Genomic DNA, 27,956 nt, shown 5'->3' on the forward strand with positions numbered 1-27,956 from the left:
TTTTGGTGGGGATATGTTATTTTGGGTTTTCATGTTCTTATTTTTTCTCTGTGATTTTGACATGTGAATTTCTTTTGCAGTTTCTGATTCTTGTGTGAGACTCAACCCTTCAAGTTTAGGTCTGCTTCTTTTTGTGAACTTTATGTGTCTTTGTGGTTGACTTTTTGGGCATGAAAAGCTGGTTCCTCTAAGCTTCCGGTTCTCTCTTTTGATTTTATATTGGCATGGCCAGATTGCTTTTGTCTTCAGGAGTTCCCACAGAGGCTCAAGTCAGATGAGGATCAGATGCTCTCAGGCTTTCTCCTAAGGTCTGGATCCCTCCAGGATAGATTTTGGCCTCAGGAATTTGGGGGTTGGACTGGCCTGGGAGCCTGACCCAGGAAAGATCCTGGTCTAGGGCAGCTGGTGGCCATGCCACCCAGAGATGCAAAGGAAGATCGGGGCAGGAAGTGGCCCCAAGGGCTCCTGGAGACTGCACTGAGGAGCTGGGTTGGTCTGGATGCAAAGGATCAGGAAGAGGAAAGGTCAACCCTGGGGTCCAGGAAAGAGGCCTGAGGGTCGTGCAGGCCCAGGGAAACAGAGGGTGGTGAGAGCAGGGCCAGACCCAGAGTGCTCCTGGGGACGTGAGAAGGAACTGAGTTGGTCTGGATGCAAAGGACCACTAAGCTGTGGTGGTTCCCCAGGTGTCTGGGGCTCCAAGTCAAGGAATGGGACAGTACCCAGGCCAGGAGGAGAGACCAGCAGGGCAGATGGGAGGGTGAATGAGGCTGGGAGTCAAGGCTAGGAGGGCGCCATCAACTTACCCTAGAGAGAGGCCTGCGGGTTGTGCAGGCCCAGGGAAGCAGAGGGAGGTGAGGGCCGGGTCAGGCCCTGAGTGCTGCTGGGGACCAGGGAAGGAACTGAGTTAGTCTGGATGCAAAGGATCAGGAAGGAGTGGTGGTTCCCCAGGTGTCTGGGGCACCAATACAAGGAATGGGACCTATGATTTTTCTTTTAAATTTAGTGTTCTGGGTTATCTCTGGGGGTTCTCATTGTAGAACTCTTCTACAGGACTGGTGGAGTTTGGTGGGGGCATAGTGTTTTGGCTTTCCATTTTACTATTCTTTCATTGTGATTTTGGCATGTGAATTTCTCTTGTTTATGATTCTGATATGAGAATTAAGTTGAAGTGTGCTTCTGTTTGTATTATCCAGGTGCCTAGGTCCTTTCCTTATTGGTTATGTAAAGCTGGTTGGTACAGGTTTCAGGTTCTGTCAGGTTTTATTCTGGAGGGAACTGATGGCTTCAGATCAGTGATTCAGGAGAGCCCACAAAACCTCAAATCAGGTTCCAGTCAGGCTTCCTTCTAAGGTTAGACCCCTATTAGCAGGAACTCAGAGAAAATTTGTGAAATTCCCTAAGCGGGGGCCACCAGTTTTGGGACTCTCAGTTAGTCTGTTGTGTTCTCAGTCCCTCTGCCAGAGGGAAGCCAGAACCCAGCACTCTCTGGCAGTCTGATGAGATCACAACTGCTATACTGATGGAAGTTGGAGCCCACCCTTTCAGGCTGTCTACTAGAATCTCAGCCTTAGCCTATCAAAGCCAGATCTGCCCTGGGCCCTTGGGAGGGGCCTCCCAAAATCCCAGGTAGGGGGATGGGTATGGTACAATTAGGGGAAGCTCACCGCCACCTGGAGGCAGTATCCAGGCACTCTCAGGCAGTCTCCTGCGTTCTCAGGCCCTATGTCAGAGGGAGGCCATAACCTGGCACTCTCTGGCAGTCTGCTGAGATCACAGCTGCCACACTAATGGAGGTCAGAGCCCACCATCTCAGGCTGTGTGCTAGGATACTATTCAGATTTTAAAGATGTGTGCCTACATGCAAAGGACCACCTTAATCAAACTCCTTGATTCTTGTGTTTTTCAATATTCAGTTTCTAAAGCTCTGTTGTAACTCTGAAGCAATGGGCTAGGACCTCTTTCCCCAACCAATATCAAGACTGGCAGGGAATGCATACATCAGAAGATACGGAAAGATGTAACACTCATATAATGAAGCTTTTGAGGGAAACCAGAGGGGGTTCCCAAATAGGTCCAAAAACAGCTTTAGAGAACAGAAAATCCTAGCATGACTTTCATATAGTAGCGATGGGGAGAGTAGAGTGAGGTTGGAGTTGGTTCCCACATGCTGTATGTTACTTGCAAAGTCTGAACTTTCTTCTGGCCTCAAGGTTAGGAACACCTACACATTCTTATCAGCTTGCCCAGCTGTGCGCCTGAAGAGGGAGGGGAGGAACACTGAGGTTTGAAAGCACTCATCAGTCAAATGTAAAAAACAGATTCAGAATCTTTACTGCCCTTCATTCCTGACCTTTGATGACTGAAATGTGCAGTGTTTCATTTAATTGAACTTGAACTTTATATAAGCCATTATGATTGTCTGTGAGGTCTGTGGCTTGAGTCTGAACAGAGGTGAAATTTTCAATAAATTCCTTTAGAAGAGCCCCATTTTGACAGCTAAAATAAGTGCCACAGTCATGAGCAGTAATGTCTGGAACACTGAACTGAACAAGGAATGCCTTCACATAGATTTAGCATGTACAGAGCCAACTTTGATTTATACTGTGGGAATCTATGAGTAAAGAATGAACTTTTTCACTAAAGTGGCAATCTTGGATGGAGAACTGTTTTTTTGTTGCCATTGGCAGCAACCGATGAGCAGACCATTGGCGATGCTCCAAGAGTACAACAGTACCATACGGATGATTGTTGGCTGATTGTTGGCAGGGGCATCCAGTGGTAAAAGGACCACATGACATTTGGCTTCCTGTTCTGGTTCCTGAGTCCTGTCCCATTATCAGGGACATCCTAGCTCAGATGTAAATGTCAGCAGCTTTCCAACAAACTTCATCTCATATCATGGTGTAGACACCATTTGTAAAGTATATACATTTTTCCAGTTATCCAAAAGGTCTGGGAACGAAGCATCTTTTGCCTGCATCAAGGCATCTGTCAGGGCGTTAAGGACTCAGAGACATGCTATACTACAGATGGACTATGCCATTTGGCTCCATGGTGTAGCAGAAGCATGAATGGTCATTGTAAGCTTTCCAGATGCAGTTTCCATGACCCACAACAGGAAGCAAAATGTGGACAGTTCCAGACTTAGGGTCTATGATATCCAACCTATTTCTAGAAAAGTCTAATACTCAGCTTGTAATTGTATTCTGATGGCAGATAGCATGGAGCTGAGGAGGCATCAGATGTAAATGGAAAACTTATAGCTATCCAGTTTGGTCTACAGACTTCAGGAAACATGAGACATTTCTAAGGACTTTAATAATGTATTGCAATCCTAGAGCCTTTGGCGATGTAGGAGCCCAAACAAGGACAATTTGTCAGTCATCGAATAAACAGACTGAAGTAAAATTCTAAGTGAGAAATACACTGTCTCCAGAGGTTATAACTTTCAGGAAGTTAGCCGATGTGGCAAGAATTTGTACCATGCGTGCTTCAATGGTGTATTAGTTACTTTTCTGATGCTGTGATACAAACACTGACCAAAGCAACTTACAGTAGGAAGAGTTTATTTGAGCTTACGGTTCCAAGGGGCAAGAGTCCATCATGGTGGGGGGGCATGGAGGCAGAGGTGACTGGAGCAGGAGCAGAAAGCTGGGCACTCAATCTTCAATCAGGTATGGGAAGCAAGAGAGTGACTCGAGATCCAGCAATACTTAAGAACTCTCTAAGCCCACCCCCAGTGATGTGCTTCCTCCAGCATAGCCACACCTTTTAAGACCTCCCAAAACAGTGCTGCCAACTGGGAACAAAAATAGTTGGAGCCTATGGGGGACATTTTCATTCAAACCGTCACATTCCACTCGCTGGCCCCCATAGGCTCAGGACCATATACAATGCAAAATGCATTTAGTCTATCCTTAAAAGTCCCCATAGTCTTTATCAGTCTCAAAACTATTTAAAAGTCTACAGTCTAAAATCTCTTCTGAGACTCAGGGCAATCGCTTAACTGTAAGCCCTGTAAAATAAAAAGACAAATTATATACTCCCAACATAGAGTGGAACCAGACACACATTACCATTCCAAAAGGGAGGAATAATGGCATATTGAGGAAATACCAGACCAAAACAAGACAGAAAACTAGCAGGGCAAACACCAAATCCAGTAGCTCCATGTCCGACTTCTGGGACTTTACTTCCAAAGGGCTTAGATGGCTCAGCCTCTCCAGCTTTAATGCGTGCAACATACATCTCTTTTGGGCTGGACCCACTCCCTGTATACTGGTCTTCCTAGTAGATGCCTCACAGCTCTGGCATCACAAATGTCTTCTTGGGGTCTCCATTGCCAACCAGGCTTCACCTTCACAGCTTCATGCAATGAACAGGCACCCCTGCTGCATGTTGCCTGGCCTTAGCGACTCTCTGAAACCAAAGAGGAAGAACTGATGACCCCTTCACTCTTGTATTTTTCATGCCTCTAAAGCCAGCACCAGTGGAAAGACACAGCCAAATTTGGCTGCAAGTTTGGGATGGACCCCAGCCTGCTTTATCCATTTTAGAAGCTTATCTCTTCAGTGGTTCCTATAGCATTTTCCTTTCACAAATTGGAGGCTTAACTGGGTGTGGTCTTGCCCTGGAGGCACTCTCTCCATTATTTAAGTGCAAATTTCTAAACCTCTCCTTAATCTGTTTAATCTCCTGATCAACAGGATCCTTTCTAGCACCCACCAGGGCTCCACTTATCTTCCTAGTGCTTTTCAATCTAGACCATACCTCCTGTATTTCTTTCTGCCCCATCTTCTCTTTTTCACTGTAGATCTGCATAGTATTCACCATTAATAGCCACACCACCATTTCTATGTTAGACTGTCTTGAAATTTCTTCCACCAGAGAAATTAGTCCATTGCTTTTCAACTTAGCCTCAGGTAAGCTATCTGGCCATGGGAAGAGTCCAGCCAGACTCTTTACCAAAATATCCCAAGTGCTGCTGAAGTCCTTATTTCCCTCTGGAACTACAGTGTTCTCAGCACTACTTTCTTCCAGGCCCCTGCTAGAATGGCCCATTAAGCTCTGCTTACAGCAATCAACCACTTTTCTAGCCCAAACTTCCAAAACCCCACATGGTCAGGTTCTTCACAGCCAACACCCCATTCTCAGTACCAATTACTGTTCTAGTTACTTTTTTGTTGCTGTGATACAAACAATGACCAAAGCAACTTACAGAAGGAAGAATTTATTTGAGCTTATTGTTCTGAGGGGCAAGAGTCCATCATGGTGGGGAGGCATGGAGGCAGAGGCAGAGGTGACTGGAGCAGGAGCAGAAACCTGGGCACTCACATCTTCAATCAGGTACGGGAAGCAAGAGAGTGACTTGAGACCCAGCAAGACTTAAGAACTCTCTAAGCCTGCCCCCAGCGATATGCTTCCTCCAGCGTAGCCACACCTTCTAAGGCCTCCCAAAACAACACCACCAATGGGGGACAAAATGTCCAAATACTTAGAGCCTATGGGAGACATTTTCATTCAAACCATCACAAATGGTCTATCTTCTTTGATTAATTTTTTGGTGACTATTCGCATGCCCTCCTTGAGTATGTCACAGGAATCTTCTGTAGAAGGATGTGATTAGTGTGATGTCATCACTGTGATCCTGAAGAAAGATGGATGTGGTTAAGATCCTGCTTGCAAAGACTGTGTGAAGTCATAATAATTGATGTACCCTCCCAATGGCTAGCTGTGTAAAAGGGTATTATATCCATTTGCAGGTAAAGGTTAACTGACTCAATTTTTTAAAAGTTTGTTAGCACCTACCTTATTAGCCAAATCTATTAGCAAAGTATTTTTTGGTTGTTGGTTGGATAGTTAGCAATTTCAACAATAATTTCTATGGGGCTGGAAAGATGGTTCAGTGGTTAAAAACACTGGCTGCTTTTGCAGAGGACCTGGGATTGAATCCCAGCACCTACATGGTAGCTAACAACTGTCTGTAACTGCAATTCCAGGGAATCTGATACCCTCTTCTGACCTCCATGGGCACATTGCCCAACATGGGTGCACTTCCATACATGCAGGCAATACACTCATACACATATTTTTTTTAAAGTAAAAACAACAACGAAAAAAACCCATTTAATTACTATGGTAGCTTTAATAAGTGTACCTTCACCATTAAGATTAGCACAATCCACTGTGAGGTACTATTCATTATGTGTAGGTTTAAGAACAAGCTAAATTGAGCCATTAGATGGTGAGGCTGTGGGGATAATAATTCTTCTTTAAGTAGGTCTGGTATATGGGTTTCAAACCTCAAAGGCCTTGTTTTAATTTAACTGGGCCATATTAACTATTTTACCTAAGAAGGGGATGGGAAGTTCCATGAGTTCCATTTGGCAAGACAATAGCTAAGTGTCCAAGATTTAATTCAACTTTAATTTATTAGTCATTAGGTCAAAATGCCCATGCCTGCCATGGGATAGTCTAGGGAAATGGTTGCTCTGGGTGATGCAGAATTTAAGCAAGGCAGTATCTGGGGGGACTAAAGAGGGGCATACATATTTGTCTTCCTAACATGTCCTAAATGTTCTCAGTATATGTCCTAAGATTACAGGGCACCCTATTTAAATTTAGGGGACTCTCAGATATAGCTGCAGTTTGAACCCTAGTATTAAGGATATAAAAATTTTCATCAGGTATTAAAAGTTAATTCAGACTGTAGGTTGTACAGATGCAAAGGCCAATTAAAAACTTTTTACCTTTCTTGGTTGTGGATGTATACATTATTTTAGTACAGTTTGGCATCCCAAATGGTTCACATTGTGGACCTGGTTTTTGTTGTTGTTGACTGTCCTGTATTAAGTTTTGTTTTTTTTTTTAAATTACTACGTATAACTTGGGGAGAGGTGTTATATAGCTAACCTCCTCTAGACCAGATGTGAAGTACCTGGATTAGAATCTCCCCTTACTAGTTACTTTACAAGGTTTAAGAGTACTTGGCTTAAGTCAGGTTTGAATTCATCCCTTGGCTATGCAGGAAGGGTTGCTATGGATACTTTGGGAAGATCTCTTCTCTGAGAAGGTTGGGTACATGGGTTTCACACCTCAGCAATTTTGAGCACAGTGGCACAGACAGTAGCAGCAGCAAAGGCATTTTCTCCAGTTTCCTGCCTCATCTGCTTTTAGGAGTGTGGGCTACTGTATTCTATGTAGCCTTCCCCACATGGGGAGCTAACAAACCTGCACAGCACATGGGCTATCAGCATTTTCTTTGAGCATATTATAGAATGGGGGCAAAGCCTGGTTGGGACAACTGGCCGCCAAAAGTTTCAGGGTTAAGAGTTGCCCTTCTGAGTCTTAGTGTCAGCCACAACCTGTCCTGAAATCCAAACAATTCAGAGACACTAGGGTCTGGGCTGACACATTATGGCCAGGCTTTGTTATGTTCTCCTGTCCTCAAACATCTATCAAAACTTCCAGCTTAGTTGAGTATGTATTATAATTAGTAGGGCTCAACAAATGCAGCCAGTCAGCACAGCACAAGCTTGCCCACAGGTGACAGAAAACATGGTGGCCAGTATCAGAGTCATTTAGCAAGCAAAACCTGAAAGCTCTCTAGTGGTGGTAGTGATGCCCTAGATTCCCAGCTTACTGTGTCAACTGCTAGTCATCCCCTAAAGTAGAACTTTTCACCCCAAACTTATTTGAGATGTTGAAGCCACCAACATTACTTTCATACCAAATAGGTATGAAAAGTGTTGTTACTTACATAAAAAGGCTTTCTGGGCACAGCACTGTGTGCTCCTAAGGAGGTTCAAAAATGGCTTGAACCAGTAAAAGAGACCAGCTTGGTTTTTTCATAGTAGTTTGGAGGTAAGGAGGACCAGACTCTTCCTATGTATAGACTGTGGCTTACATGGTTTGAACTTATCCTAGGTATCAAAAGCTCTTTCTTATCAGCATGTCTCAATATGGGGCAAAAGCAGATATGACTCATTTGATTTAGGCTTCTGAGAAGTGATTTGACATTATCTTGGGATTTTTAAAAGCAGAAAATATATTTAGAGGACAATTCAAAATCAGTGATTCCTACTAAGGGGATACATCAGAAAATTGAAAATTGAGGAAGATTTTTTTTTTTTTTTTTTTTTTGGTCTTTTTAAGACAGGGTCTCGGCTGGCCTTGAACTCACAAATATCTGCTGCCTGCCTCTGCCTCCCAAGTGCTGGGATTAAAGGTGTGCCCCACCATGCCCAGCTGAGGAAAATGTATTTTCAAATTATGCCTTTGTCATCCACCACTGAGATGCTAAGGTGATCCTGATCCCCACCCTACCACCTTCCTATACATGCAGCTCGCTGAGCCTCACATGATCACTGACGGGAATGGCAGGCCCAGTGCAGGAAAAAAAGTGCACTTATTCCTTACAGGGCAGGTGGACCCCTTTAGACCTTTGATCTCCTCACCCTGACAAGGTTTCAACTTGCAGGTATATCCCCTATTCTTTACTTTAATGACGTGCCTTTATTTGTAATGTTCTTCTTACTTTCAAAGCCCTTTAGCAACCAGAGCCTCTCAGTTTGCTGAAACACTTGGCAATTTCTGTCTTGTACCATTTTTCTTATTTGCCAGTACACTTGTAGGGCTTATACTATTTTATTTTGGCCGAGAGATTACAAGCCATTTGAAGGAGAGATTCATGATTGATGTATCTTTGCATTCATGACTCATACAAATATTGCTAATAATAAATAGCAGATGTCTCCATATGTCTTTAATGAGCAAGTAAATGAATAAATAGAATCCCAGGTCTTATATTTTTTTGAAAAGATGCAATACTATCATAGTTATAACCAAGTAAACTTAATAGATCACCAGAGGACACTCTTAATGTTATCTGTATAAGAAAACAAAACAAAGCAAAAAAAAAAAAAAAAAAAAAAAAAAAACAAACCCAAAAAAACCATCCAAGCATTTGATTTATAAAAAGCTTCATGTCCTTTTCAGTGAGTTACTAAAGAATTTTCTTTTGGCTTTGTGGCATAGATTGTTTCCTCACTAACTCCACCTTGTCCCATAGCACACAAATAAGAATAGCTTTCGTATACATTTAGTTTACTGTCATTTCAAAAACTCCTTGTAACCTGCTGTTTTGCACCTATCATCTCTTCACCATAGTGCAGGGTAGTTTGAACCCGAACCATCATAGCGTAGAGGTAATGATCGCAGAACTACGAAGTGACAGAAGCAAGAGCAAACTCAGAACCCTCTGATCCAGAGCCCAAGTTATAACCACCATACCTTAATACTTCTACTTAGAGTATGATTCATGGATTGTTTCTATAGTTATATGATTCAATTAATATTGATCTGCAGGAAAAAATTCCTTTTATGCTAGTTATGTAATAGTAAGCATACAAGTTTCTAAGTTAATTTTTTCTTTATATATCTATATATACAAATTAAATATTTAAATGTAGATATACATTTATATAAGATTGTTTAAAAATTCTAATTCAATTTGCCTCTCAAAGAGTCAAGGTGCTATCTTAATTATTTTATTGAAATTAGAATTACGTGCAGCTTTCCTGGCGGGATTGCTGTGACTTCTGCCTCTGCCATTTTAGCGATCACACTCTTCCTCCAATAGGCTTTTTAATTAAGAAGCCAGGCCACGTTGAACAAGCAGCTGTGCACCAACAGAGGCCCCAAACTTCCCAAGACTTACATACTTACCGAGGAATGTAGATCAGCCTCCCTTGAAGGGAAGGAAGTCTTTGACCCTTACAATGAGGCCATTTTCTTAATTAGGTACTTTTACATATACCATGGCATTATTATCTTTTCATTCTCACAACCTTCACCCTTTAAAAGGTAAACCATCACTTCCTTTTACTAGATAAGGAAACTACAGCTTAGCAGGGGTTAATGCTAATAACTGTGACAAAAATCACAACAGCTAGAATACAGAAACAATTGGACAAAGCGAGGTTGATTCCAAAGTGCAGGCTTTTTTCTTTTTTTCCTTTCTTCTACTTTGTATGTAGTAGAATACAGTTAAAACATGAACAATATAACTATAATATTGCAAAGTCACTGGGGGAGAACTTTTATGCTAGTTAAAAATCAAAATTATACATCCAGAAGGGATTTTATGTTTCATTTACTGTTGATATTTTGAGACAGGGGCTCTCTGTAGCTCCAGCTGGTCTGGAACTCACTAATGTAGACCAGGCTGGCCTTCATCTCACAGAAATTTGCCTGCCTCTGCCTCCCAAGTGCAGGGATTAAAGGTCTGTGCCCCCACATCTGGTAGGAAGGGATTTTATTAATCGGTCTGAATAACCTTATTTTATCAGTAAATAAGGGAAACTGATGCTTACAGATCACCTGCAGATGTACAGTTAAATTGAGACAGAATTGTAAGTCAGACACAGGCCTGCCTAAATCCAGGGATCTTCCCATGTGAAAACATTGCCAGTCCCAGGAACTGTCTTCAGTAACCTCACATTTAGATGGGGGTCTCATCAATATTAATGATATTGGCAAGATAAAAACAAAGGTCTGCAGCCTGAATGTATATTTTGTTCAACAGCTTTTCTATCTCACCAGTGCCCTACTTGTAAAATTCATGCAAACATCTGCTGTTTCATATCTGTAATTTGATTTGTGATCCTTTGAGGGAGCGCACGTCCTCAGTGTAAATCAACCTCCTGCTCAGACGTAGGGAAAGACCTGAGTCTCCTATGACCACGTCTTCTAGTCCCTCCTACAGAGCCGGGTAGCACTTCATTTATGAGTCCATTAATTAATACTAGACAAAACATTACTTGCCTTACCACACAAACACTGTAAAACCCAAGCCAAATTTATTTTAATTAACAAGAGTGGTCCTCTGTACTGCTGCAGGGAAATATACCCTCACTGTGATTCAGACAGTCTACATTTGGCTTGCAAAAAAGTAGATTAGCGTGGCAGACTACCAACTTCAAATATTTAGACAAGAAAAACTCTGGAATCATTTTCTAAAAAGTAAACACATTAATATCATTTCTCATTTTTTATATACTTGGAAAGAATGCCTAACCTACAGTAGGTGCTCAATAAACATAATCATTGTTCCAATATTTTAAATTCTGTAACTAAGAATGACACAGAGCAGCCAATTGTGTGTCTCTTGCTTTTCTGTTTTTTAAAAGAACATTTTATTTTTTTAAATATTTTATTATTATTTTATGTGTATGAGTGCATTGCCTGCATGTATGTGAGTGCACCCATGTTGTGCAATGCCACAGAGGTCAGAAGAGGGCTTTGGATTCCCCTGGAACTGGAGTTAAGGACGGTTCGTAGCCGCCATGTGGGTGCTGGGAATGGAACCCGGGTCCTCTGCAAGAGCAGTGTTCTTAACCGCTGAGCCATGTCTCCAGCCCCCACTTACTTTTTTTTTTTTTAATATTACATGTATGGGTGTATTGCCCGTGTGCATGTAACTGCATCCATGTTGTACAATGCCTGTGGAGGTTAGAAGAGGGTATTGGATTCCCTTGGAACTGGAGTTACAGTTGTTAGCTGCCATGTGGGTGCTAGGAATCGAACCCAGGTCCTTTGTAAGAGCAGCCAGTGCTCCTAACCACTGAGGCATCTCTCCAGTCCCCTGCACCTTGCTTTTCTTACACATTTTCAAAGCTCTTGTCTGGGAATCCCTTTTTAGCCAATGTAGGGGAGCAGTGCTAGGAAGTCTCAGATTCTCAGAGTCACCATTGGGATCAGGTAGAGAAGTGGGCACTTAGGTGATGGTGGACATTTTAAATGGGGCACAATGTTAGCTGCTGACAGTGGGAGGCTGGGCCAACTGAAGCTCAGGTACAGGGAGAGATAACAGCGACTCAGGATTTATACAGAACAAGAAACACGAAATAACTAGTAGAAAGGAGTATGTGAGCAGATATGGGAGGCTTGTGGCTAGGAGTAGGAAGTGTCTGAGAGAGGTTACAGCTGCCAAACGAACTTGTAAAGCATGAAAAGAAGCAAGAAAGTACAGGGCCGAATACCCAGCACCGGGCACTCTGATGCGGGCAAAAAGCTTTAGCTATTATTGAGCGTTCCACAACTGAGTCAGTATTTCGTATCATCTCATACCCTTCTAAATGCAGGCTTCACTTTGGACATTTTCTTTGTCAGTGAATTTGTCCAGGCCATGTGGCTAATAAGATGGAACCAGAGGATTACCATGCTGTAGTTCAACGGTTGCCAGATTCTGTAGGTTGCTTAGAGCTTTACAGGAGGTGTGGTAAGGAAAGCCCTACAAACCGGTTTCAACTAGAGCAGTGGCTCTTTGATCCGTTTTACAGGACATACTTGCATATAATACTTCAATCTAAGTAAGAATGTTGCTACTTCAAAAACCAAAAATCCCATACCTATAATCCCAGTACTCAGAAGGCAGAGGCAGGTAGATCTGTGTGAGTTTGAGGCCAACCTCATCTACATTTGTGAGCTCCAGGCTAGCCAGGGCTACACAGTGAGGCCCTGTCTCAACAGCATAACAAAAACACCCCCAAAACTCAACTGTTAGAATTGAGTAAATGTTTCTTCTGGCCGTAGTTAACAAGGCAGGTAGCCAAAAATTGACCGTACTCAGCACATCCTAAAATATTCACACCAAAACAGAAAATCATTCAAGCCATACTGAGGCAGCAGATATTTGGTATACTTGAAGACCAAGGCATTTCTGTGATATAGAGGTGGGGGAAATCTAAATGCTGAATGCCAGGGGTGATAGCAGGTCCCCAAAGCATGGGCAGTCGGAGGACTTCTGGCTGTGTTTACAAGTCAACCAGGGGTGTTGTATTCATTTCTCCACTGAACACCATATGGCAAAGGCCTTGACTGTTATTGCTTCCACAAGTCTCCCACTGTCAGCAAAGACAAATCTGCTGCTGGGTGCCATAACAGATAAAAATGGCTCTAATAAGCAGTGAAGTCATTTGTGATGCACTTTTAATTGGATCAATTTCATCTCAATTATATAATCTTTGAAAATCGGATGCAATTTCATAATTAGAACACGGAGCCTTCTCCCCATGCAAAGCAAAAGATAAACTAGCTCAATATCACATTAGGTATTTCTTTACCCATCCTCTCCGACAGCTATCACAACAGAAGTCAGGGGAAAGGGGAGCACGAGATAAACAACCATGTCACCAAAAAATAATTTGGGATAGTTTAGTTTAATCACCTTGCTTCTGGGACAACAAAGGGCCATGGCTTTGGCTTGCAATCAGTCCTACACCCAAGAGCAAGACAGTTGCTTAGCAGACACTGAGGCCTATGCGATCTCATCACCAATTCTGTCACTTCTAGTGAGTGAGCTAGCACATGGTTATCTTCCTGTTTGCACATGGTAGAGGCTCAATTTTGAACAGGGTGTTTGTGCTGCTAAACCTACCTTGGAGGCAAGGCTGATTCTGTTCAAATGTATGTGGAAGTGAAGCTTGGATTATCTTTATATGATGGTATTGTTGGCTATATTCTGAACTAAGAATGCTATGCTATCAAAGAATACAGTGTCAGCACGCAAAACGGCAAGCTACCCCATACCTCCCAAATCCCGTATGTAATCAACACGTGAACACCAATCATGAAGTTATCAATCATTTTAATGCTTGATAGAACCTAAGTAAATCCTAAAGCCAAACAGGATGCACTCACTTGAAGAGAATACAGAAGTCACCACTCAATGGTTTGTTGTCTTAGTAATGAAAACAATGTGTCCACCGTTCCACTCTGTTAACTGCAGCCTGTGTTGTACAGTTCCTCAGACAGCACACAGCACAGGTGGGTGGAAAGAGTATGAAAATTTCTGAGCCCTATAAATTGTCCAAAGTTTGCTGGTTATATCACCATTTGCTTGCTGGTCTCCATCTTCCTTGGCTGTGGCCTAATTCTGACTTTAAAAGGCAGAGCAACTTCCAAGCTGAAGTTTTCAATGCTACCCAAGTAGGGTCAACGCATTCTCTGCTACGTCTCTGATGAAAAGACAATCCATAACGGCATAAATCCCCCAGTCAAGAGGTCCTGCTTCCCACCAGGCCTGTGGATCACCCTTGGTGGCACTTAAGATGCACTCGCACGCTGGTAAAAATGAAGGTGATCAGAAAGAGACACCATGCTACAGGGATACGATGTCACTGAAGGGTGGAGCAGGTCCCACTGGAGCATGCACACAGAATGCAGCCAGACTTAAAGAGAAAGCACCACAGATGAAAGATGTTATAATAAGAGGGAAACACTGGACCAGGGACATCAGAGTCCAGAGGAGAAAAATCAACAACGATTTGGTAGGAATAGAGGGGCAAATTTCAAACCCCAGGGCAAAGGGCTACAACGCCTCTCTCTACTGAAGCCTTGGAAGTGCCTAATTTCTATGCAAACGTCTGCTAACAGCCTATCTGGGATAATGTACCTGCTACAGCTCTATATTTAGAATGGGAGAGAGGCGGGGTGAGGAAGGAGAGGGGAAGGACAAATTAAAAGCACTGGAACTAGAGCTTCTAAAATTCTAGGAAAGTCGAGCTGGAATCAGGACACACACCCAATCTATTCTATATTATCATCAGCAACCAAGGACTAAGGGAAGGGAAGTCGGCTGAGGAGAGGAAACCGGTATTTCTCCTCTTCTAAGGGGTGGAGTATCTTCTCAGATGGTAGCTGTATATCTTGATGCAATGGTCCCAACAGTCCAAGACCAGCAGCTGCCCCTTAGGAGTGAGGGCAATGCCCACTGGACAGGTAAGCCCCTCTCGAATAAGGACACTGTAGCCCCCACCCTTTGGAAAATGGAGGATCTCCTTACGACTGCTATCGGCCACAATCAGGTCACCTCGGGCATCCACGCACATGCCGGCGATGCAGCGGAAATCCTCGTTCTCAGAGAAGAAGTGGCTGATCTGGCGCCCCAGCTGCCCGTCAGGGCCCACGGAGCCAATGGAGAATCCACCCTCCAGGTGATGCTCGTTCTGCCGGTTTTCCAAGTTGAGGCCCAAGCCCTGGGTGAAGTAGACGGTGCCTTCAGCATCACAGGTGACGAATTTGGGGCGTACAGCACTGCAAAGGCAGCTGTACTTGACAACTCCTGCTCCTCGGTCAACAGTGAAACACCAGAGCTTCCCACCTTCCACGTCAGTTACCACAAACTGGCCAGATGGCAAGGCTGTGATGCCCCACGGTTTGCTCAACTGGCTCCTGTGACAGGCCACACAGTGGCCGTCCAAGGTATACACCTTAAGGGAGTTGTCGTAGCTGTCAGTCACACCAATCAGTCCATGGCAGTTCATGGCCACGGAGAGAGGAGTGAGGTTGGGCAGATCGGCCCCCAGGAAGCTTAGCACAAAGCTGTCAATGCCGCTGGGGCTTCGGCGGATCTCCTTCAGAAAGCCTTTGCGGGTGAACACTTGTATACGGTAGTTGCCACGGTCAGCAACCAGCACCTCGCTCTGACTGGTCACGTAGAGACTGACTGGAAGATTGAACATGCCCGGAGTGCTGCCTTTAGCCCCCATCTTCTTGAGAAAGAGGCACTGCTGGATACTGGAGCCTGCCTCGGAGCTCCGCTGTTTGGCAGGTGAGGCCCGGGGGCTGGCCACCCCTTCCTCAGGGCTCGTGTCCATCTCTCTAAAGGTGACAGAGGTGGAGGCAGTGGATGCTACCACGTCCTCCATAGCCCAGGAATCGTCCATGTTAACTGTCCGTGGCTTCTTCACAGCCTGTCCGATCTGAAGGGGACCGACATGGCCCACCTTAAGGAGCTCCACATCTTGCAGGGTGAGCTCCAGGGGCAGGCTGGCAGTGAGCTCTGGCTCCTCCTCATCTGCTGTCTCCTCCAGTAGGGCAACATCAGCCTGCTTGATCTTGGCCAGAAAGTAGTCGCAGCGAGACACAGCCTGCACCTCTGCGATATTGAGGAGGTAGCTCTGCTCCTCTACCACTTGACTGTTGGACTTCTCAACTTCTGCCAAGGAGCCCGTGAAGAACTTCCGAGAGCGAGCCAGCTCATCCTGGATCCTGCGCTCCTCGTGCCCGTACTCCTGGAGCACAGCCTTGTACCTTGCTTGCAGGTCCCTGGAGACCCCCTCCAGGGCCCCCTTCCTCCGCTGCAGCTCCCCCATGAGCTCCCGCAGACGAGTCAACTTCTCCCCGAAGTCCCTGCGCCTTTCCTCGGCCGCCTCTTTGACCGGGAGCGTAGAGTGGCCGGGGGGTTGGTGATCTGCCTCCCGGCAGGGTTCACACAACACCAGACCGCAGCTCCTGCAGAACTGCCGAGGCAGCCTCCGCCCACAGGCCCGACACATGAGCAGCCCCACGGCTTCGCTGAGCCCCGCGGTGTCAATGATCTTCAGCACCGTCAGGTTGTCCGTCAGCTGGGTCAGGCTGGTGATACGGGTGATCTTGCTGCAAAAGGGACAGCGGACTCCATTGATGCTGCTGGCCAGCAGCTTTTCCAGGCACTGGCGGCAGATGGTGTGGCCGCAGTGCAGCAGCTTGGGCCGCAGCTGCTCCTCTGTGAAGGACTCCATGCAGATGGGGCACTCAAGCACTTCCCGGAGAGCATCCAGGTTCAGGTGAGAAGCTGCAGCGGCCACCGCCATGGCTCTTCCCGAGAAGGTTCCTACTACCAGAGCCCAGAACCCAACAGCTTAGTGTTCATGCCCCAAGGTCAAGTTCCTGCCAAAGAGAAAAACAAACCATTACTCATTTTCCACTGCCTATGGCGAGTAATCCAGTCGAGAATCACTTAGAGGACAGTTAAAATCACTCACTTGATCACGTACTTATTTAGCAAATAATTTTATTGAGGCCTACTATGTCTCAGGTGATAGAGACACAGTGGAGTGGCGGGGGCTGGGAGGATCTAAGCTTAAACCTGTTTCCCCATCATCTATGCTACAGAAATAATGACAGTATTATTGTAAGGGTTAACTATGATAAATTTGACATCCATAATACAGGACCTGACAAGTAATATCCTTCTAATAATTGTGACTAACTTACGTTTTACGATGTTTAAACCTTGTAATTTATACTCAAAGAAAAGCATAGGGAAAGCATGCACAGTGAAAAGAGACATGCCAGTCCACACTACACCCTGTGGGAGCGCAGTGCACATGGAGGAAGGCTGTCCAGACGTGGTGCTCCTTCTAAGATACTTCTTGAAAGAAATGAGGCAGTGATCGGTAAAGCTCTTTTAAGCAAAGAAAACTGTCAGCAAAAGAGTGAGAGCTTTTTAATTCTCTCACAGGGTTCACGGTGTCTCATATTTGGGGGACAAGAAATCAGTCAGAAATAGAAAAGTCTCATTTGCAAAACATCAGATAGGGAAAATAGATGTTGTTTCATTCATATCCCTACCTATCCACCCTTGTTAGTCTAGTTATTGTGGTACTGTATAAAATAGTAACAGCTTCAGGATACAAATCCTGACCTACTTTAAAAAGACAAACTTGTATATTGAATCTAGGTAGACTGAATGTGACGGATGTTGAAACGGACTCATTCTCATTTGAAGGAAAACAGAACTTTAGAGAGGAGGCAGCGCTTGATTCAAGCCTAGAAGAACGCATCAGGCAACGGACACAGCCTTAAGCAAGGCGGGAAAGCAGATGGAAAACAAGCTCCAGAGAGTGGGAAGGGCAGAGAACACTGGGGCTCTCTACATGGAGTGCAAAAGCTTCCTTCACTGGGTTCCTGTGAGAATGAGCTGAAATAACCCATGTAAGGGTAGCACAGTAACATTTGCCTGTGTATCAAAAAGCCGTAAGGGAACACTGGTTCTCTTTTTTTCTTAAAATCATGAGAAGATATAGGGGAGAATAGTGGAAATCCAGGGGAAGGTAATCTGAGGTTGATGGTAAAGACTCAGGACACAAAGGGACTCTGATGTGAAGATGAAATGTGAAATTCATTGTGAAGGCCCTGGCGGGCTTTGCAGCACAAAACCGATTTTCCCAAAGCTGGAGTGGAGTGGTGGGGGGATCACAGCAACTAGTTTAGCAGCTACAGCAAAGTGCCTTCAAGAGGTAGCAGGGGAATCTGACCTTGGGGAGCAGGTAGAAATGGAAAGAATGCAGCAAACAACATTGCCGAGCTGTACTGTCATTACTACCATTTCTAGATCAACTAGCTTATGGTGGGGACATGTGAAGAGCTCAGATGGCCAAACAGTCAAATTCAGATGATTTAAAGAGCAGCAGTTCCTCATCAAGACAGTTTGTTTCTGTCTGGCCTTCCCTCCCATCACACAGGGCATCCTATGGGCACCCCTGTTCTTCCCCAGGACACATGCTTATGAAGCAGACTTAAGAGATATCTCAGTGCTCTGCAGCCTTATGTCACTGCTGACCTTCACCTAAAATTAGAATGAATACAATGAGCAGGGTAAGGCACGTGCATAAATAAACTTCTTAAATGCAAATCACACATGCAGTCTTATAATATAGATGGGACATCCCTGAGGAGGAAGAGGAGGCTGAGAGCAGGTTAGCTTGGTTTACAGGACAATGCAGCTAGCTGAGGGAAGCCTTGTTCACATCAACTTTCTCCAGGCACATGGGGGGAGGGTGGCCAATGGAAATATATATATCAAAACACCAGCAGCTTCAGAAGGGGCTTGACAAGTGCTCTGCAGCAGAAAAGCACAATTTATCAAGTCAGCTTCACCTCTGGGAAGTGTCCCTAATTCAAAAACTGCTCCAGTATTCTAGTGCCCACTATGCTCTAGGCAGCACGTCCAGTGTTATATCTGTTGCCTTTGCTTAATCTTCATCAGGACAATGGAATGTGGGCAGGATTTTTATTAATCCACTTTACAGATGAGAATAATGAAGTTCAGGAAAACTGGCTCAAGGGTATAGAGCTCAAACATGGTAGAATATTCTAGTACACTGCCTTTACTTTGTTTAACCCAACATGACTTCCAAGCGTGCGTGTGTGTGTGTGTGTGTGTGTGTGTGTGTGTGTGATTTAACATTTATTAACAAGTGCTCTCTAGACTGTGCTTAGGAAAATGCTGCCTTTAAAACATATAATTTTCTCCTTGAGGAAGAAATGGTAATATAGTTTTGAGATTCAGCCAATACAGAGTGGGTTAGAGTGATTTATAAACTGAGTGACTTACCTGCATCCTCTTGCTTTGCAACCTATTACTGCTCAAATCCATAAATCCATGCCTCGAGAAAACAACAAATTACTAGGTATCATGATCCGAAGTGATCTCCTATGGCTATCTAAAACTATGAGTGCTGAATCCTCAAATGCCTTGGTCCTGGGGCCAATAGCACACACACACAAATACAGATAGAAACCATGACTCAAGATCCAAGCAAGCCTTCTGAATTCTAAACCAACAGCTTATTTCTGTCTTCTATCATCTGGGACAACAGACTGAGGGCAACATTTGGTGTTTGGATCCAGAGCATGTTACCTTATAGTGTGCAGGGACATCTGTTCCTCCTGGAGCTGGCACTGTGGATCAGCTCATTAAACAAGTCTGCCAACTTGTAAAAATATCAGCAAATTCTTTTCCCAGATTTCTGGAGTACCATATCACCTCTCTCAGTTCAAAAGCTCCTTGCCTCTCTAAGCTATCAGTTTTATAAAATGCATTTACTATACCCACATCCTACCCAAAATTATCTTACCAGTCCTCAGCTTCCCTGAGTTCTCTAAGGATGTCAAGCACCTGTACCCTGAAGCTGCTGTGCTTTGCCAGAGAAATCCCAACACTAAAGCATCAGGCATGGAGGGCCTCAGACCTGGAAAAAGCAGGCACCACTTCCATTCCACACCTGAGAGTGGGATTTCAGGTTCTTAGCCTGAAATGAAACCAAAAGTCAGGCAGATCCAGCCTCTCCTCCACAGGGCCTATCTGGTCAGTACTGTTAATACTGAGACTGAATCTCATGGAAGCTTCATATAACATCAGTTTCCCTGCAAAGAGTATTTAAAGGAAAGGAACTGCACCATTATCCCAAGCCTTGGCTACCCATCTCCTGCCAGCTATAACAATCTGTAACTAACCAGAACATGTTATTTATGATCTTGGAGGCTGTCTCCACAATTCCTTAAACATGTTTCCTGTTGTTCATTTTGCACCAAGTCTTAGCTTCCCACTTTATCTACTCAGTTTACCCTGTTCCCTCACCCCTCCACATAATGATGTATACCACACATGCCCATATGACACCAACACAGCTTTTTGACTCTAGGTAAAAATAGGTCTCTTGGGGCTGGAGAGATAGATAGCTCAGGGATTAAAAGCAGTGGCAGAGAACCCGGGTTCAGTTCCCACCCACATGAGAGCTAACAACTGTCCATAACTCCATTTCCAGGGGATTCAACACCCTCTTCAGACCTCAATGGGCACTGCACAACATGGTGCACTTACATACAATACATGCAGGCAATATACTCACACACGTAAAATTTTTTAAAATATTAAAAAAAAAAAAAAAAAAAAAAAAAAAAAGAGCAAAGAGCAAAGTAATGGCATAAACCCTGAAGTCAGAGCAGAGATTCAATCTCAGCACTGTCAACTGCTGTGACATGTGGAACCAACAATAAGTTAGCTAACCTCTAGGCCTGGCAAATTACCTAATCTTCCCAGGCCTGGCAAGTTTTTAATCTCTCTAGGGCTATTTTCTTAGTTTATAAAAGGATTACTGTAAGGACTAGGGATAATGCACATACACTACTTGGTAGGCAACGGAATAATGCCATTCAGCATGATTCTGTTAGCAATCAAGAACATTAACAGCTATAACCAGGACCCGTATTAGCAAATAATTCAGTTTACAAACTAAATTCTGAAGGGAAGAAGAATGTTCCTCTTCATGGAATGATAAAAAGATTAATTAAAGGTCTGGCCATCTTGGGAGGGATTTGACTGAGAAAGTAACTAACGTGGAAATGAAGACAACTTTTAACCAAAAAGTAAACTGCTCTGGCCCCTTATAGCAGAGACTAAATATGGAAACCTAGAATTATTGTGATGTTAGCGTAAGAGCACCGAGGACACTGAGACCAAGGCAGAAATGAACATTCATACACTTGAGGGCAGAGCTAGGCTGACAGGCAAGAGCAGGGGTGAGCAGTGCTACCAGATTAAGGAAGTGGATGCAGGTATCAGGCTGGCATTGAATTTCAGCTGTACCATTTGCAGTGGAGACCTGGACAAGTTACTTAACTTCTGTAGTTCTCAGCTTATCTATGAGATGGGCCTTTAAAGCAATACCTTATCACAAGGTTACCGTACAGATAAAAGGAGACTGGGGATAGAGCACGTAGGGCAGCACCATGCCAGGCGTAGAATTAACTGTGAAGAATGGCTTTTATTGTTAGTGTACTAGAAAAGTAACAGCAGCTACAGCCTGCCACGGCCACTACCAGCCTGAGGTAAGGAATGAATAGGCACCTTTCAAAAGGCAGACTATACCCAAGTCAAATAATCAAAATTCTGAACCTTTGTGGAGATAGTGTACTTGTCTCAGAATCAAAGGTAGAGTAGACCCAAAGTATCAAATCCTCATCCGATGCTCAAGTCTCTATCTAATGGAGTAGTTCTTGAGATCCATCTGTTTCCACACCCTATCTGTCCCATGGAGGTTTAAGCCACGAGCAAAAGTGGGGAACCTCATCTCCACTTTACTTTGAAACATGTCTTTACTAAGCAGTTGCTGAGTCCAGTCATGTGAAAGGGATCGGAGACATCATTTTAAGAAACAGACAAGAAGAGGGTTCTCATCTACAAACTAGACAGCATATAAAATATATCGCCTTTCACAAGACATGAGGTCCATTCTGTTAACACACTCCCATGGTTTGACTGTGTTTTAGGAAGTATATCACATTTACTTTCATGCCAGCATTCTATACTGCATTTTCTCTTTGTGCACTTTAACAGGATGCTAACTGACTGCTTAACTGACTCCATGTTACAACTCGCTAACAAAGCTGACTTCCAGGACACAAGGTTAACACTTGATATTCACCCTGTTCTGTGTAGGGAAGAGGATCCTCTGAAATTTTGACCAAGACACCAGCAGATGTCTAGCTAAGATCATGTCTTCCAACTCTTGGAAAACAAGGAGTACTTATTGAGTGTCAGGTACCTTTTGTACATCACACTTAACTATGTGAAGTAAGTGTTATTTCCTTTCCTAAGTAAGAAAAATGCTCAGATAGAAAGCCTGTCCAAGTTCTCAAAATTGCTGAGTAGCAGAGCAGGGACTCAAATGTCCACCTGTGAACTGCATGCCCCAAACCACTCACTAGAAAGATGTGCTATACTTCTCTAGATTAGAGACCACCATTTCCTCCAGGCAGTCTGTCTAACAGGCTAGTAAATGCATCCAGGAATGACTTTTAAATCTGACTGTTCAGAAGGAGAAAAGGGAGGGCGTCTCAGAAAGGTAACAGAGCAACATACACAGGATAATCCACTACAGGGGCCCTGTAAACTTTTGACTTCTGGTCATTCTCTGGACATAGCTGTAGTGCCATTAAACTGTCAGAAAATTTCTTCTAACAAACTAGTACTGTGGAAGTTATCGTCAAATAGAACCGAGTTTCCATCCTGATTAATCATTTGCCATGGATCTTAGGATAAATCATTTAACCTATGAATTTTCCGATCTATAAAATAAGGAATAATATTCAGGTTGTCAGCAAGATCACTGGTAAGATTTATTGAGATAAAATACATTCATAAGCACTCGATTAATGCAGCTGATTGTGTTTTTGATAGACACAGGCTCAAGGGACAAGTACTTGGCCAAGACCATACACAATAAGCAGTAAAGTAACTGGATTTCAAACCTTTGATTCCAGGGCTGACTCAATTGCCATTACATATTTTTCTAAGTGATATGTGTTGATATTCCTGCTAAGACTATTGTCCTTGGGCCCTGGGATCCAGCCTTTAAAAAGAAAGGAAAAAAAAAGAAAGAAAAAGAAAAACAAACAAACAAAACTGGCTTCCCAATGTAGCTAGTCTTGAAATTGAAAAAGCCAAATGCCACTACTCTGTCCCAAAGACAGGATGCATAAAGGATGGCCACTGAGTGCGGCACTTTCCCTCCTTCAGTGTGACTGCCTGCAGCCTGAGGCCCTGCTGAGGTGTGAGGTGTTCTTTTAAGCCAGTGCCTCCCAAGCTCAGCCTGTCCTCCTCTTCTTGCCTAACCTCAGGCTCTTTCTATTATCTGACCATTAGTTCTGGCCTAAGAGCAAACCAGGACAAAGTCTGGGGCTTCTCTTGCCTAATCAGGAAGTTACCCATCTTTAGAAAATCAATCTGATATTGGTGATACTGGGAGATTCTCTTTTCCATTAGAAGAGGCTGAAAAAAGAAGATTAAATAGAACAGAGCAAGGAAAGAGGGATTGCATATACAGTGACAGTGGCGGGATCTAGTATGAGTTTAACTTAGACATTTCTAGTTATGTGGTCTTATACAAGTCACTTCCTAAGCCTTAGTTTCGTGTGTAAAGCTGGACACAGAACACACTTAGAGGTGCTAAGTGTGATGAGCGATACATATAAAAATGTTTAAAAATTAATAAATTTTGAGCATTTACTATGTGCCAGAAAATAGGTACCCTGATTGAGTTCACTGAATCTTCACAATAATCCTATGATGTAGGACCTGTCTTTAGCTTACTTTTATAGATAAAGAGCCAAGAGACTAAGAGGTTAAGCAACTCCCTGAAGACCACAAGACAGAAAGAGAAAGCCAGGACTTGAACCCAGGATATCTGACTTTAAAGTCAGATCCCTCCATTTTGGTATGACTGGGGCCAGATAATGTTTTGTTGTGACGGTTATTCCATACATAAATGTTTAACAGTATCCCTGGTATCTATCTACTAGAGGCCAATAGCCCATCACACCTCAGCTTCGACAACTAAAAAGCTTCCTAGACATCCTTTCTCACCTGGGCTAAGAAGGCTAAGAATTACTGCTTCAGATAATGGCCGATGCCTAAATGCACAATACAAGAGAACCCTCCCCCCACCCCAACACCTCCATTTTGTTTGTCTCCCAGCCCAAACATCTCATTTACACAGCTACTGCCTCTTTGAGATATACTAGGTTTTCTACAGAAGTTCACGTTTGAGATAACTCTGCGCTCATTTCTTTGGAGGACTCACACACCTTCCTGTCCTCTACCTGACTGCCCATTACTCTTCTGACCTGTCCACAGCTGCCATCCCTCAGTCTCTGAGCATCCCCCCGCCTTGTGCCCCCCCCCCCTCATAGGGAACCAATCTGCAGAGCCACTTTGGGGTACACCGAAAGCCAGGGGTAGACAGAAGACCTTGGAGTTTCCTGCCTCATTCCTCCCTCCCTCCTTCTCTTCCCAAAGCCCATGACTTTGGTCTGACATGGGGAGGCTGGGCTGATCAGAGTGGAGTTAGTATAGTGCTGGACTATGTCAGGATAAAGGGGCCTTTAGTTAATGAGTAAGATTCCTCTCACAGAAAATCTCATTCTCCTTCAGGATCTCTTGAAGATTCATGATTTTATTTCCAAACCTCTGAAATTCTCCTACATTTCATTCATTCATATATAATTTATTTATAAATGTCTTTAGGGGTCCTCGGGTCTCCAAACCTCTCTGTTTCCTATGCAGAGGCTTCAAGAAAACTCCTTTAGTAGTTTAAAACAAGAAACTCACAGAACTACTCCTTGAATTCTACAGTCCAGTTATGACATTCAATCCCCACCATTCAATCTTTTTCAAACCCTATCCCCAACCCTCACAATAAAGAATTCAACCTTCCAGACTGTTGCAACCTTGCAACTCTCACAAATTACTCTTATGTGTCCCACATCTCTGATACACCCTTTAGTGTTTCCAAATTTCTGCAGCTGTCAACCCTGTATCCCACTCTAACATCTCAGTTTCGTGCTCTCCCTCAACCTGAGCCCCCTTCTCCTCCATTTCCCCACCTAGCACTGTGCCACCTCCTAACCCTGCCCCCCCATCCCCCCACCCGGCCTCACATGTTGCCTGCGAACCTTGGGGCCGTGGGCTTTGCTAACTGGATACCGATTCCCCTGGGAACTTACCCCTCAATCTCTCCTAGATTTCACTCCAGAAATCCGTTTCTCCAGCAACTGGGATCTTCCTAGACCCTGCCTGCTTTGATCTCAGACCCTGCCGGTCCCCTAAAAGCCTCAGATTCTGTTCGCCCCTCCAATCTCACCCATGCCTTCCAATTCCTTTCTATTTCTGAAATTCTGCACCCAGATCCTTCCAAGGACTTCAGATCTCCCCATTTCCCACATGCTGCACGCCGCAATCTCCGCACGGCCCCCACATTACCTCATACCTCCCGAAAGGCTGCAACTGTACATCTTCAAAGCCCCTTGCTCCCCTCCCCCAGCTGCATCTCCTCAGCCCCACCAAATCCCTCCCGAGCCCGCCCCACCCCCACCCTGGTCCTGCCCCTTCGATCCCGTCCTTAAATCCTGCTATTCAGGCGCGAATCCCGCCGTTCTACAGCTCGGCTGCGGCCCGCGACTCCCGCCGGGGTCCCCCGGTCGCCGACCCTCCTTCCCGCCCCCTACCTGACCTCCCGCGGCTCCGAAGCGTCCACGGCTGCCAGCCCACCCGCCAGCCAACCTCTGCGCATGCGCTGACTAGCGCCCTCCTCGGCAGGCACCAACTCGTAGAGCCGCCTGTCGGTCACCGTGCCCCGCCTCCCCGGGGCATGCTGGGGCTTGTGGTCCGGAGGGCTGAGCACTCGCGGCCCAGCTGTGCCTTAAGGCCCCTGCAGAATTGGAGGCCACAGCAGTGCGTGATCCGGCTTCCTGCCCTGTCCCACGATCTTAACCTCTTCAATAAACGGTAACCACCCCCCTCGAAGTGGTCTCCAGAAAGTCTAGGCATCGCACAGAGTGGCCTCTTTGAACCTCAGCTTACTTTCCCATCTGAGAGGCGGGAAGACAGGCACACAGCCGGTCTCTCTTGGAGGAGCAGCCTCCTCAGGCTAGGTATTTCTGCCTATGACGCATCCCTTACGAAAGTTGCTGAACAGATAGGGCTTATGAAAAGTTTCTTGCCTACTCAGCGGGGAGGCCAACAGTCGAGGTAGATGTGGGTAAAACCCTGCAGCTCCCGTTTCTCCTTAAGCCACCCAGAAGCACAGCTCAAGTCCAACCTTGAGCCTTGTCAGGTGGCAGGTTTTGTGGTCCATTGGCTGGCCAGGTCCTGCAGTCCCTAGGTAGTTTGGGGACAGGCAATATCTGAGCCTAAACGGGAATACAAAATACCATTTAGAAGATGAAGGACTCTAAAGCATTATATTTTCAGATCTGAAATTCCACTAAGCTGTGTGTCCCCTGCACAATGATCAAACAACGAAGAAAAAAAAGTATCTTTGAGCACTAACTGACTGGCTTCAACTAAGCACTTTACCTGCTTAGTTCGCTCCTCACAGCAGCCTTTTGAGATGAGGAAACTGAGGCCCAGATGGTTAAATAACAAAGCAACTTGTTCCTAAGTGTCAGAACCCAGATTTAAAGCCAGTTTCTAAGAGCCAGCGTTCTTACTGTTCTTAATATTGTTTTATCTTTCTGTCAATTTCTTCATCTCCAAATAAAGTCAAGATGTGCTGTGATGATTAGTTGAGGTTATAAATGATTTGCATTAAATAATAACTTTTTAAAAATTATAATTAACTGGGTGGAGTAGTACTTCAGAGGATAATCAGGAAGTACTGAGAATTTAAGGCCAAGCTGGGCTACATAGTTAAAGGCCTGCCTAGGCTACATAGCAAAACCCTGCCTCAAACAAAACAGAACAAAAAGTTGTAATTAATTTTTAATTTCACCTGGTATGCACCTAGTGCCATAAACTCTGACCTCTAGAATTTTGGATATTGGGAAATGAGAGGGTTGGTTGTCAGACTTTACCACTCTCTTTCTCCAAAAGGATTAAAATAGTTCATGAAATCTCAATCAGACAAAAACCAGCATTGGGCTGGGGAAATGGGCAGGAGGCCCCAAACTTAGCTGAGAAACTATTGACAGCTGATCACTGCCAGGTGAGGGAGAGTCAGCCAGGCTTGTTTAAGGGAGTGATGCTAGTTATACTGACCAAGCTCCAGTGGATCATTAAGTCAATGCATTTACCAAACACGTTGTGGGGGAAATCAGGTAGTTGGACTACAGTATGGCAGGGAAATCTCTTTTATGGGTTCCAGATCCTATAACATTCTTATCTTTAGAGTTGGTGGAATTTAGTGTTCTTCTAAGTTTAAAAGTACATTCCAAAAGTTTTACCTAATAGTCACAAGGATGTTAGGTCCGATTCAGGGGTTGGTATGAAAAAGCTATTAAGAGGACTAAAGATAGTTCAAAACAAATTTGGTTCTATATCCATTCCTATATTTCATTACTCCATAATCATGAAATTCTAGTCATTTGGTCAGTCTGAAGTATCTTTAGCACAGGTATAACTTTTTCAGAGAACTTCAGTTCATACATTCTTTGAACAGAATCTAGGGGCTCTGGACTCTTGGGTTGGCACAAGGCTCTGAGGCTTTCTGAGACAACCCGGTTGACTTGGAATGTAGACTTTGAACAGTCTAGCTAGGACTAGATTGGGGGGAGGGGGAGACTTAGGCATTCTGAGAAGACAGCCCAGTCAGAGACTGAATAAGTAGAGCAGAGTTCAATCCAAATGGATAGCTTGTAGGTGCAGCTACAACCTTGGAGAAATGGGGAGGGAAGTTGTGTTCCCTTCTCCCACCTTCCTGGGCTCCTGGTAACTCTGGTGTGTTTGTTGCATAAGATTTTGCACTTGGATAATTTTTTTTTTTTTTTTTTTTTTTTTTTTTTTAAAAAAAAAAAAAAAAAAAAAAAAAAAAAGAGGACGATAAATCTTTCACTGTGATATATCAAAATAA

General features: G+C 44.3%; 2 protein-coding genes across 9 annotated transcripts in view; one reads left to right on the plus strand and one right to left on the minus strand.

Moving 5' to 3' along the window:
• Astn2 (astrotactin 2) overlaps positions 1-27,956 on the plus strand; it is a 1,043,712-nt gene that overhangs the window by 762,679 nt on the left and 253,077 nt on the right. The gene's annotated exons all lie outside the window — the stretch shown is intronic.
• Positions 13,632-25,691, minus strand: Trim32 (tripartite motif containing 32). 3 transcript variants are annotated; one of them, XM_008833482.3, is made up of 2 exons: positions 25,620-25,691; positions 13,632-16,713 (listed from the first exon to the last, which is right to left on the minus strand). In XM_008833482.3, the coding sequence occupies exon 2, from the start codon at positions 16,635-16,637 to the stop codon at positions 14,670-14,672; it is 1,968 nt and encodes a 655-aa protein (XP_008831704.1). In that variant the 5' UTR covers positions 16,638-16,713; positions 25,620-25,691; the 3' UTR covers positions 13,632-14,669. The 3 variants fall into 3 exon arrangements, with proteins under 3 accessions (XP_008831704.1, XP_008831703.1, XP_008831705.1); XM_008833481.3 differs by having other exon boundaries at positions 25,615-25,678; XM_008833483.3 differs by lacking the exon at positions 25,620-25,691 and adding an exon at positions 25,114-25,387.

Source organism: Nannospalax galili, unplaced genomic scaffold (assembly GCF_000622305.1).
Source record: "Nannospalax galili isolate Female #2095 unplaced genomic scaffold, S.galili_v1.0 scaffold34, whole genome shotgun sequence".
NCBI classification, from domain to species: domain Eukaryota; kingdom Metazoa; phylum Chordata; class Mammalia; order Rodentia; family Spalacidae; genus Nannospalax; species Nannospalax galili.